General features: G+C 40.9%; 1 protein-coding gene across 3 annotated transcripts in view; it reads left to right on the plus strand.

Moving 5' to 3' along the window:
- The window catches only part of LOC117823547 (TGF-beta receptor type-2-like), a 42132-nt gene extending 35867 nt beyond the window's left edge, over positions 1-6265 (plus strand). For all 3 annotated transcript variants that reach the window (XM_034698766.1, XM_034698767.1, XM_034698768.1), the window contains 2 exons: positions 2611-2738; positions 4451-6265. In XM_034698766.1, the coding sequence (XP_034554657.1) occupies positions 2611-2738; positions 4451-4708 (386 nt within the window). In that variant the 3' untranslated portion in view covers positions 4709-6265. The remainder of the gene's footprint in view (positions 1-2610; positions 2739-4450) is intronic.
- The last annotated feature ends 7079 nt before the right edge of the window (positions 6266-13344 follow it).

Below are 13344 nucleotides of genomic sequence, written 5' to 3' on the forward strand. Positions count from 1 at the left end.
GAATGAATTCCACTTGTTTATTTTGAATGTTTCGAAGGTGCTCCACCTCTTTCTATTCCTGCTCTCAGCTTGCTCATTTGGGGTTTGCTGGATCTCCCCTGTTCTGTGTTTCAGCTGCACCCAGTCCAGGAAAATGTGTGGTATTTATACCAGCTCTGAAGCAGGAGATCGAAACAGCAGAGCCGAGGACAATACTGACCTTAGCTGGCATAAATAACCTCCAGGGGAACGGGCCGGGTCCTGTTTTAAAATACTGAAAACGAGGGAAGTTCCACATGTTAAAAACAGGAAGTGTGGACCTGTAGAGTCAGCTCCTCTGCACATAGTTCTGATCCCGGCCCTCCACCTTCCTGTCTGGGGGTTCCACTGCAACCTTCCCACTTCCTGTGTTTGAGGACGCAGCAGCAGAGACCACAGGGACCCGACTGAAACGAAACCACCGCAGCTTTTCCTGGATTTCATCACACCGTGAAAAGAAAGCACATGATCCTCCTCAGCAGGTGGAGTTCACTTAGTTCATGAAACAGCTCATGGATACGTCCAAAATGTGACCCTCTTGCTGAACCTTTCAAACTTTGGTTTCTGAGATTACAGAACTTACAAGAGAGAGTTAAGACTTTTACTTCTACTTGTAATTTCACTTGTTAGGGTCAGGGGCCCTGAGCAGAGAAGACCCTTCCTGCCCATAGAAGAGACTATCAAACCCCAACACGGTCTCAGCAGATGTGTGTCTAACATGAGTCTGGTCCTGCTGGAGGTTCCTGCCTGTGAAAGGAAGTTTTTCCTTGCCACTGTAACTTGCTAAATGCTGCAAAGTGCTTCACGCTGCCTTCTCCACTTTGGTACATCAAGGATTGTCGTTGAGTGTTACTGAGTGCGAGGGCAGCCGCCTGGTCCTGCAGCGGTGATTCCCCTTTACAGCAAATATTTAATGAATGCTTAAAGAAAATGTCAGATGCTGCTACATATGTCGTACCTAACATGTGCTCAAAGGCGGAGGTAGTCAGTGTTTGACAGGTTGTTGTAGAAGTCTTGACGTATAAACCTTAGAATATGACGCTTTGACTGTTAAATATTTGCGTGTTATTCTCTGGCTCGGATGGGCAGAGGAAGAATACTCTGCTGTACTCGTGTCTCATTTCACAGCAACTGTGAGATCCTGAGAGCTTTCTCTTCTGGGCTGGAGACAGACTGCAGCTGTTGTGAGTTCAGTTTCATGAGGTCTGGACCCGGTCCCAGAACTTTGTTTTTCATTTTTCATGGTTTCAGTGTTAGCCCCTCTCTTCATGTCTTCTGGTTCGTCAACATGATTAATAATTTAAAAAAAGAATGGGTTGTCTTTTGGGTGTTTTGTACAGCTTGAGGTTGAGACTAATTGCTTGTAAACGGAAGCTGATTTGTTGTTTTTAAAAACATTCACAGTATAAATGTCAGAGCGAGCATTTTCCCTCCCCTGGAGACACAACATTTAGTTTCCAGCTGTCGGCGTTATTGGTGCCCATATAAAAAACTTCAGGGGGATTCACTGAGAGAGGACTCTGGGTGCTAACAGCACCAAGAATTGTCTATCATTCTCCCCCGATATTTGCAATGTCTGAGGGTCTGATTCACAACACAAACTGCTCTCACGATGTTAAAGTGCAAAAACATCCACAAAGTTCTGGAGCTCTAAACACCTCAGACAGCGCTTCATTATATCTGCATATCCGATGAGCTGAATGAAGAGGACTTTATCTTTTTATTGTGGACTTGATTCATATTTTACATACAGCTTACTTCCTGGAGCTCGTTCAGATTGGATGAAAACACTCTGTCCTTCATAATGACAGAGCTTGCACGTGCAGGGTTTAACCACAGACAGCGCCAGACTAATTTAACCCCTGATTATTATATAAATAGTCACGTCAGAGTAATATTAACAGACTTTACGCACAGATATATCATTTCTAGGTCATCCAGAGGTTAAATCGTTGACTTGATCACTGCAGAATTTGAGCATGGCAACACTTATAAATAGTTATGTTGAATACAGCCGGCTTTAAGCAGGCAGTAAATATTCTATGCCGGGCTGTTAGCGCCAATGTTACTGCTCTTTTGCATTGAAAAAGGTTTATTTTAAGAGAGACAGAGACACTGTTTGCTCAGCAGTGCAGTTTTGGTTGCATTAACCCTTTGTGCATGCTTTGTGAGTCAGAAAATTTCTCTTCAGCTCATCTGAACAGATGTAGCAGACAAAAAAAATCCACACAATCCTTTCGTGAATCAGGCCCTGAGACAGCTCCGTGGTTTTGGGCTCTGATAACAGGAGGCTTTTACAATTTGTCACCTTGACTCAACCCACCTGTTTTACTTTGTATGCCGCTTTTTCTTTTAACCGCAACATTTTCATAAAGGAAGTCATGAAATGTGAACTCGTTTTGTGGTTTTCGTAACACTCTCCGGCTGATAATCATCTTCCTTTTTTACACCCCTGTCAGGAACTGTGTCAGGTGACAGGAACATGACAGTGCATGCAGCATGACGTGAAGGTGTGAAGGTGTTCTGCTCTTGTAGCTCAGGTGATGATCTGCAGTTCCTATCTGATGTGTTGGTTGTGTTTGTGTTTTGCAGAGGTAAAGGACTACGAGCCAGCGTACGGCTCTAAAGTACGAGAGCACCCCTGTGTGGAGAGCATGAAGGACAACGTGCTGAGAGACAGAGGCAGACCTGAGATCCTCGACAGCTGGCTCACGCATCAGGTCAGACAAATACCGTGCTGCAGGGCTGGAATCACACTAACACACTATCTTTATAACCTTTTCTTTTTAAGGAAAGAAGATCAGTCAGCAACAGTCTTCTGAATGTGAAAGTTTAAGCCCAAAAGACTTTTTCAGATGTTGTTTCTTAGTATCTTCTTTAGAGAAAATAAACAGAGGAATCAACACTCAATACAGTTTTTTGCTAATAAACACATTTTGAGAGTACATGGGTCCAGGATGTAGGCAGAGCTTGGGGTGTGTGTGGTTCAGTAATGAGAGAGGTTTTTCAACTTGTGGTCGAATCTGTTTCCTGCTTCAAATGCACAGAAACAGAAAGCGAACCTGATGCACCTTCATGAGACTTTAAAAACATGAAACACTGATAACAAACCGTCATGCATGATGCAGGAGATACAGCATCCCCCCTTCGTCCCAGGGTCAGGGCTCTAAACTCTACCCAACCTCTGTGTTGTGCCCCAGTACTCTGAAGGGTGTCACCTGTTTGTGGTCTCTACAGCAGCTGCTTCTGTGGTCGCTCTGCCCATCTCTTTTTACTGCCTGATGACTTCTCATGCTGTTCCTTTAAACCCGCTCCACCCTGCTCCTCTCTCTTCTGCTCATGATGCACTACCTGTTTTGTTCAGGACTGGCCCCAGTATATCATTTTATAAAGGATGCAATGAAAGCAAGTTTCAGGAAAAGCAGGCAGTGTAAGAAAATGCTCTGACTGTGTGACATCCTCATTACTAGGCTGCTATGAAGCTCCTTTGTCAACACATGTATATGAATAGAGGACTGTCTTTGCATGATGCACTACTCCCAAGTTTTGTACATGAATGTAATTCCCACACTAACCACCGGGTGGAGACATAAAGTCAAGGATCCAGGTGGTTAAAGTCAGGGGTGTGCAAAGAGGCTCAGCATTGAGCATCAGAAGGGGCTTACTATGAGGTTATCTGCTTTGTTTTTATTCTGCACAACATTAATGGATGTTTATGTGAGACTACTGAATCCCACTAGATAACAGGTGTTGAGCATTAGTCCTTACAGAGGTTTACATGTTGGGATGTGTTGATGCTCATGCACACTACCAGTCAAGAGTTTGGACACACCTTCTCGTGCAATATTTTTATTTATTCTAATTATTTTCAACATTGTAGTTTAATACTGAAGACATCAAAACTATGATAATCTGGTTTTGCCATAATCTGGATTACAACAGTAGTCAAATAGGGCTATCCATTGTGTACTAACCCTACCTCTGAACAACACAACTGATGGTCTCAAACACATTAAGAAGGCAAGTCATTCTACCAATGAGTTCTTGACAAGGCTCATGTTAATGAGAATCCATTCCAGGAGACCACTTCATGAAGCAGACTGAGAGAATACCAAGAGTGTGCAAAGCTATCATGAAGGAAAAAGGGGGCTACTTTACAGAATCTAAAATATAAAACATATTCTGGTTTGTTTAACACTTTTTTTGTTAAATAATTTCATATATGTTCTTTTTTAGTTTTGATGTCTTTGGTATTGATCTACAGTGTTTCAAATAATTAAAATAAATACAAACCCTTGAATGAGAAGGTGTTTCCAAACTCTTGACTGGTAGTGTATCTTTGAAATAACTTGATATTGGTTGGAAAGCAGCTAACCAAACTTTAAATTAAGTTTTAATTGAGCTTCCTCTACTCCTCCTCTTCTTCTCACAGGGTATTGCAGTGATCTGTGCCACCATCACAGAATGCTGGGACCATGACCCTGAGGCCCGACTCACCGCCCACTGCGTCGCTGAACGAATAGCAGAGTTGGAGGAGGAGATGGACAAACTGTCCAACCGCAGCTCCTCAGAGGAGAAGATCCCCGAGGAGCAGAAGCTCCCGATAGAGGTGGAGATCCCTGAGATGGTGAAAATCACAGAGATACAGGACATCATAGCCGTGGAGTGTTCTGTCAGTGACGAGAAGTGAGACTCACATGGACTCATGGGGAGATTTTTCAACTTTCAACAAGGGCACTTATTCTGCTTCCTGAAAAGAGAAATCTCAGCAGAGCTTCTCAGGAGCTGAGCTCCTGAACCCCAGGACTTTGAGTGGGTTACATTATCTTTCTGTATTTTCACCCAGCTAAGATGGGCTTTTGGTTCCGCTCGTGAACTTAATCACTTCTAATATGTATAAAATTTGCCTTAATCAGCTGAAAAGCTAAAGAGCCAAATAGAAAAAACAAGTTAACTGGAAGCTTCCAAAGACGTGCGAGGAGACGTGTTTTTAAGAGTGTGCAGACAGGCTTCTGTGTCATGATGAGAATATAAACAGGGCAATAACCAAAGACATTGATGTGCACTTTACGCTTTGATACTCAAGCATTACAAGTGTTGTTTTTATATTGTCATGTACTCTAACATTTTGGAGTTAAGAGGTGTCTCTGCCTTAAAGTGTCCTTATGTTCGACTTCGAGCCAGCAGAGATCTCGTTTGTGTTAATGATGCAGTGGGCTCAATCCCCAGCAGGATCCAAAGGAAACTGTGTGTGTGTGTGTGTGTGTGTGTGTGTGTGTGTGTGTGTGTGTGTGTGTGTGTGTGTGTGTGCGTGTGCGTGTGTGTGTGTGTGTGTGTGTGAATTTGTGTAGGTGTGAATTTGTGTAGGTGTGACAGTTTGTATACTCGTGTTCAGACTGAGAGCATTGCAGATTTTTTATGGGGCATGGAGAAGACATGAATGGATGTGAGTGGACACCAGTGGCAGCCCTGAGAATCTCCAGACATCTCCAGACACTGAGCAGAGACGATCAGTTTGATTTAAAAAGAAGTGTTTCATATGACGTCTGCCTCTTGCAGACAGCTGATGACTCAAGACTTGAAATCTGCATCATGATGTAGTGAGGCTTGCATTTTTCATCTGCAAAACTTGTCTTTATTTGGCTCATGCAGCTGAAATAAGCCAGATTCTTGCAGACATGATACAATGAAATATCCACCTATGGGAGACAGACGCCTTCCACAGCAAGAAGTCAATGTCCGTTAGAAATCCTGGTACCAAGCCTAGACTGACCCAAACACAGGTCTTCAAACTGCTCAGGCTGAAGTTTCTTAAGGTTGCAATAAAAAGTGAGATGAGTCCTGACCGACTGTGAGGCCAAAACGAACACGAATGATTGTGCGGTAAAATTCACACGGGTAACGTAAGGCAATGCTTCCTTTTTGGTCTGAAAATAGCTAACAGTGTTTTTTAATAACCCAGCTTTACTCCAACCTTGTTTGCCAGATACGCAAGCACAATGTATATAAATACAATAAGTGTACATAAGAGACAAAGCAGCCATAAAGGGAAAGCAATGCTAATACTTATCTTTGAACGCGGCGACTGAGCTTTCACAGAGATGTATTTTTAAACCGTTTTGTATGTTTTCTGTCTATATCAACAGGAGTGTGCCAAAGATATTTTATCCTGCCTTATAGCAACAGTATGTGTCATATGTAAAATAGTGTAAATCTTTTATGAATTAAAGATATTTCTGTATTCTGAGATCTTGTTTCTGCTCGTTCTGTAGAACTTAAACTTTAGCTGCAGGATGTTTCCTTCACATTCAGCACAGAAGGTAAGAGAGCAGCTGTGGCTCTGGGGTAGAGTCAGTCCTCTCAATCCTGGGTCCATATGCCGAGGTGTCTTTGGGCAAGAGACTGAACCTCAAGTAGTGTTAGAATGCATCTTTTTATTGTTTTTATTTTGGTCATGTTATCCTCAAAAGGTACCTGGATACTTGGACTTGCAGAACATGTGCTGCGCCCCATTTCCTGATGCACGGACTGGTCCTTTAGCAGAGGTCAGGCAGCACACGTTTGTTTTTTCTGTAACTTCTTTTGCAGCAACCTTCTTGTTTACCTCATGAGGTGTGTGGGTGCAGTTTTTCCACACATGCATGGATTTCCTTTCCAGAATAAGTCCAAGAAGAGTTGATTGCAGTTATCTCAATTTTGGTTCTCCTTTTTCAAAATGCAGCATTCATTGGCTCTAATGTCCTTGTTGTAAACTTAGTCAATCAATCTTTATTTATAACTGTTATCCTCAGACTCTTTCCAAACAGAGCAGGTCTAGACCATACTCTCATACTCATGTTCTATTATTAACAAAGCAGAGCACTTTGCAGAATTTAGCAATTTACAGTGGTAAGGAAAAACTTCCTTTAACAGGCAGAAACCTCCGGCACCAGACTTATGTTAGCCACACATCTGCTGAGACCGTGTTGGAGAGAGCGATAGAAGGAGATGAAGAGAGAGAGATGGCAGTGGTGAGACGGATAGTAGTAGTTGTAGCAGCTGGAGTCTGGCACGTCCACAGCAGCAGAGATCCAGAGGAACCTACGAGTCAAGGGAGCTCAGCAACTCCAGAAAGGTCTATGGTTAGTAACTTTGATGGGAGAGGAAGAGTTAAAGTAAGAGGAGAGAGGGGGTCCCAGTGTGTCAGTTCCCCGGCAGTCTAAACCTATAGCAGCATAACTAAGAGTTGATCCAAACCTGAGCCAGCTCTAACTGTAAGCTTTATCTAAAAGGATAGTTTGAAGCCTACAAGTATTCTCCTGATCAGGCATGGATCCATCATACATAGATTAGCCTATTAGCAGAAATATAAAATAAACTTATTAAATAAAGAATCTATATATAATATATGAATAAAGAAAAACTACAGCAGCAGTTGCTTTCTCTAGCTTTAATGTTCAATTTAAGGCTCAAAAAAGTCATCACTCATTACATTTTAGGATTATATTTGATATCAAAGTTTCAGAAGGAACGGCGCTGGTTCTTCACACAGAGGAAGGTTTTACCTCCACAATGCAAGTCCTCTTTTACTCAGAGCAACCTGTAAAACCTGCAAACAAGCATCGATGTCTGAGAGTGCTTAATAACCTGCACAGAGCAAGCAGGAGTCATTATCTGCAAATAAGAGACGTTAAGATTTGGGGTTTGAAAAATGGTGTGTGAATAAAAGAGGAGGTGTAGAAATATTTGTGCATGTGTTAAAACATATCTTTTAAAATCAAAATCTTAATGACCCTTATTTGCCCTCATAGGACCAACCCTTGTGTGAGTGTGTGTGTGTGTGTGTGTGTGTGTGTGTGTGTGTGTGTGTGTGTGTGTGTGTGTGTGTGTGTGTGTGTGTGTGTGTGTGTGTGTGTGTGGTGCAGACATTCCTCTGCAGACCAGAGTTTGTACCAGAGAAATGTAATGACAGGCCTGCTGGGCCCATGAACCAGCTCTGGTGCAAGGAACAGAGGGTACCACATCACATGTTCTCTCACACACACACACACACACACACACGCCAGACTCATATACCCACACATGAACACACATGAACACACACACACACACACACACACACACACACACACACACACACACACACACACACACACACTGCCTTCCCCCTCCTCCTGGCTCTCTCTTGTTCTTTCCATCCTAAAGCCCTACTTCTCCTCCTCAGGTCTTTGTTGGTATATTCCTGGCACCACTGACTCTCCTCAGGGGCAAACATCCCGTGTCCAGAATTAACTCCTGGCCCGTTTCCCTTTCTTTTACTGGCCTCAGTAGCTCTGCAGTGTTGTGTCTATACTCCACAGGCCTCTCCCTGCCTGCTCTCTGTGTAAAAAACACCAGTCTGGAATCCGTCCTCCGCCTTCTGTCACTGTTTCTGCAGATTACCTCCAGGTGTGATGCACCTGCCTGGCACAGATAGTGGATATGGGATTACATCTTCATTTTCCACCTGGTGTTTAGTCGATGTAGCAGAAGGTAGATTTTTACGTCTCCCTGTAATCACAGAGAAAAATACCACCATGGTATTATTTCACAGCAGTCTGTGGGGAAACAAATGTTCTCTCTGCTTAAACAACTTTCATAGTTTTCCAATACCTCATGCCTGCTGAGGTTAGAGAGAGCAGGTCTGCCCTCTAGTGGACAAACACAGTCAGCTGTCAGACTGCATGTACTGTAGCCCGACTTCTTCTCGAATGTGCAGAATCTATTCATGAATAGTGGAAGTTAGACGTAGAAACTCAGACCTCTCATATGATGATGATGATGAACACCACCGGTTGGCATGTTTTCCCCCGCTCTTTGGTTCCTACATTTCCTGTCTCTCTCCAGCTGTCCTATCCAATAAAAACAAAAATGCCCAAAAATATAACTTTAAAGAAGCGTGATGTTTGGATTAGTCTGACATGAGATTAAAATAATTTAGAGATTTAGAGATATAGAATATGGAATATATAGAATATAGAGATATTTGTCCCCTCAGGAAGCTATAAACAGTCTTATGTACATTTCTCCCAGCAAAAATGTTCAGAGTAAAACATCTCAAGAACTCCTTTGTCCCTTGTGCAATTAAACTGTATAACTCCTCACTTGGAGGGAGAAGGGGGGGCAGGAGGAGGACAGAGGATAGGGGGGAGAAATAGGCCTGACCACAACACAATTCAAACAAGCTTGCACTACTCATTATTTATAGTTAATTATCTATCTATTTATTATTGCTGCTGCTATTTTATTATAAACCTGCACCGTTATTCCTTATTTAGACTTGTATATTGCTGCTACTATGTACTGCACTGTGTGTATGTAACCTGTGATTTTTTTATCTTTTGTATCTGCGTGCTGTTTTTTCTGTCCTTTGGTGTTACCTGCTGCTGGAATCTGAATTTCCTGAGGGAACCTTCTCAAAGGATTAATAAAGTTCCTATCTATCTATCTATCTATCTATCTATCTATCTATCTATCTATCTATCTATCTATCTATCTATCTATCTATCTATCTGACACTTAAAAATAATGCAAAAAAATCACATTTATGATCAGCAAAGAAAATAGAGGTCACACTCGGTTAAATTGATGTCAGCTTATTAAACCTTTCTCTGGATGATGTCAAACAACTCAAAACATGTCTATTTCAATGTGTCGGTATCATACATGCAGAGATCTGAGGCTGAGTGATTTGGAACAAATCAAACTCTGATTCATTCTTTCTTTCTTGTTTGGATGACAAATAAATGAACCGGAAGTCTCCATGAATAAAATAGGAACCACTAATATCTCTTTAGCGTTAAAAGTCATCCATTTATTTTCTCTGACTCTTTAATTTTGGCTTCATGCATCAAAAGCTGGTTAATGAGAACAACATCAAAAGGATAAATATCCAAATGCATCAGACACAGATGACAGACTCCTGTTATGGAGATGTGTTGGGTGAGTGAACTGTTTCAAAGTTGTTTGTTTAAGTTTCTTTAATCAGCTAATGTCTGATCGAGGTAGAGGTTGAGAAAAAAGCAGCAATATAGCATAAAGACATCAGTATTCACAATGACCACCACATGGCAAACTAATGGGAAAAAAGTCAAACAATTAAATAAAATATGCACAAAAATTTTGTCAAAAAAGAGCATAAATGATCGTTATCAAGAAACAAGGTTACAATAAACAAATATATAACACAGGAAGACAAAAGTGTGACTAATTCTTCATCTTATGAGTCTTTTATCAAGCCATCAAAATAAATGATCAGCATGTCAGTAAGTAAACATTATTAAAGTAAAGCCTCAGTTTGGGGATGGAGTGCACAGTGTTTGGTGTAATTGGCCTGTAATTCCTATATTGAACACTAGGGGGACTTAGCCTAGTGTGCATGAACCTTATACAGTCTATGGCAGTAAGGTGTGTATTTGTGAAATACCACCAGAGTTCGCTGTCTTCAAGCTAACAACCCTGGAAGTCACATAGTTTCTTGCACCAGACAATCCATAAAGGATGATTTACTTGTGTTTATACTTTTGGTAAAATTAGAGCCCATAAAATTAATTTGAGCCCCTTTCTCAGTCTGCGTGTTTTATGGTGATACACTTTAATTTACTGTAAAGGACAATTAAGTGTTGTGTTTTAACCTTTGCTCTAAAACGATTATTTAGGAAGTAGAACCTGTTTGACTCTTTGCAGCTTTGGTGTCACGTGGAGCATGAATTAATAATCTTGGCTTCAGGTCGACCTCAAACACCTGTTCACCTGCAGTCCTGAAACTAAGAGTTGTAACTGCAATCATGCATTCATTCTCAGTTTACAGGACACAGTTGAGTGCAGTTTTTACATACTGCTCTGATGCTCTGGATGCACATGAAATATTTAACAACAAAGGAAGCGACCAGAGCAGAGTGCGTCCCAAGTAACACACAGAAGCTAAGAATTATTCTATCTGACCTCTTTAGGGCACACGGTGCAGAACAGCAGGTTAAGATGTGAATGATCTTAAATTTGGTGTAGAGAAATTCCTTGCATGCATTTAAATCAAGGAGGAGAGGCTTTTTTAAGGAATGGTGATTTCATGCTGCCTTCAGTAGTGAGAACCTCCCCTCAGCCTCATGTTAGACTATCTAACTTCCCAGCAGGGATAAAGAACAAAGGCTCTGAGTTTCTGTGCTCACTCACTTTCCCTCCAAAGCTTGGATTGAAAAGATAGACACGGCTCATCTGTTTGTTAAAAATAAAGCTACAACCAGGAGATTGTTGGCTTTACATATCTATAAGGTCTCAGAGCTTATGAGTGTCTGAAATCGTACACCTCGGGATGTGAGCACAGTGTATCCCGTCAATGACATCACCGCTGTTGCACAAATCAAACATCTACCATTGTGGATTAATAATGAAAAGAAATAATGGATTTCAGTGATAACTAATATAAAATCACATACCTTTAATACAATAATGAAACCATGTTTTTGCACCATTACTCATGTATTTGTCCCAGTTCTGAAAACAGCCTGATTCCAGTAAAAATGCCACCAAACATGAACTTTTATAATCATGCTCTTCTTATATGTCCACTATTTTTCTTTGCACCGCAATGCATGATGGGATATGTTGTTTTGCCATTGTGGGACGTGGAGAATTTTTGTTGGTGTTGTTTAAGGTATATTGATGATGATAATGATGATGATGATGATGATGATGATGATGATGATGATGATGATGATGATGGCGATCTCGTCTCTTGGGAAGCAAGTTTGTATATTCCACAGGTGTTGACCTAGTTTACCTGTTATTGTTCGTCCCCTCTGAAATTAGATTACAACATGCTCCTTGAATTTTAATACCTTCTTAATGTCTATCATTAGTCTGGTCCTTTTATTGGTTTTATTCAGCAATAGTAATAATAATCATCTTTATTTATATAGCGTGTTTAGAAACAGAGTTACAAAGTGCTTTACAAATAAGAAAGAAACCAAAAAAAGAATAAAAGAGAAATGTGAGGAGGATAATAAAAGTAAATAAAACAATGTTGGAAGAATAAAACCACAGAAGATAAAAGATTAAAACAGTCAAAAAACAAAAATATAAAAATATTTAAATAAAAACAAAAATATAAAAATATGAAAATAAAAAAAATATATATAAAAATATAAATATAATATTATTCCAATCAGATCTCCTCGTGGAGTTTGTCCCAGAGGGTCGGAGCTCTTAGGTCCTCAGCCTTGACTGGGGGACGACGAGCAGAGCCTCGATTGAGGACCTCAGCTTTTATTATATGTTTGAGCTTTTACATATAATGTATTGTTTTCTGTATGTCAGCATGTTTTATTTGTTTTTGTGATGCACTCAACAACGTCATCTTTACATGGTAGCTGCAGCACAAAGTATGTCCTTAAAGTGTGGTACAGAATATGTCAGCGACACATCTGTGTGTCGTCCTTCAGACTTGATGCTGACTGCCTCTGACGGATCTCTCTCCTCAGCTCTCTGACAGACTGAACTGCCCAGTCAGCTCAGCTTCAGCCCTGGGAATGAAAACTACAAGACGGCTACACTGCAGTGAGCTGTGCCTGTCAGCTCCGCCTCAGGGCCAGAATCAGAGTATCTGTCCTCTATCTGACTGAAGAGCTGGCACACATGATACTTATGACTTCTTATTACACTTCTTGCAAGTCATACTAGTCAAACAGGAGTTTAATTGTCACTGAGGCATGAATTTGGTTGTGAGATGTAGAATAAGGATAAGTTTCTGTCTGTTGTTCAGGCTCTTGCAGAAGTGTACAGAATACTGAGCAAATCTTTAGAGGACAGAAATGTATTTTGTTTGACTTTAGTCTTGTTTCTGTTTCTTTAACTCTCCTTCCTCCTTAATTGAGCATGCAAAAAGACACTTTTTCAGACATTATGTCATGAGTGTTTACCAGCATAAACAACTTTTCTTTCATAATTCATTTCACACTTTTCTGACAATGAGCACAAGCTCTGCATGGCTATGATCTCATTTTAGGGCTATAACCAGACAAAAAGTTAAGATGTACTGATTGGAGCTGTTTTTCCTGAGGTGCTGAGATGTTATCAGGGGCTAAGTGGGTTTGTTGTACTAGTTTGTCTCTGACATGGAGAGCACAGTGCTTTCAGCACAGAGTCTGTCCTTATCATGACGGCACTTATCTGGATTTTTAGGTCCTATACAATAAAAAACACCTTTTCCTTCCCTTTATATACAGCATATACTTAAATCAGCCTCCAGTTTAGCAACCCTGAGAATGTGGACACAAAAAGCCACCTACCTGGAAAACAAGGCCCCTACAA

This window comes from Notolabrus celidotus, chromosome 12 (genome assembly GCF_009762535.1).
Source record: "Notolabrus celidotus isolate fNotCel1 chromosome 12, fNotCel1.pri, whole genome shotgun sequence".
NCBI classification, from domain to species: Eukaryota; Metazoa; Chordata; class Actinopteri; order Labriformes; family Labridae; genus Notolabrus; species Notolabrus celidotus.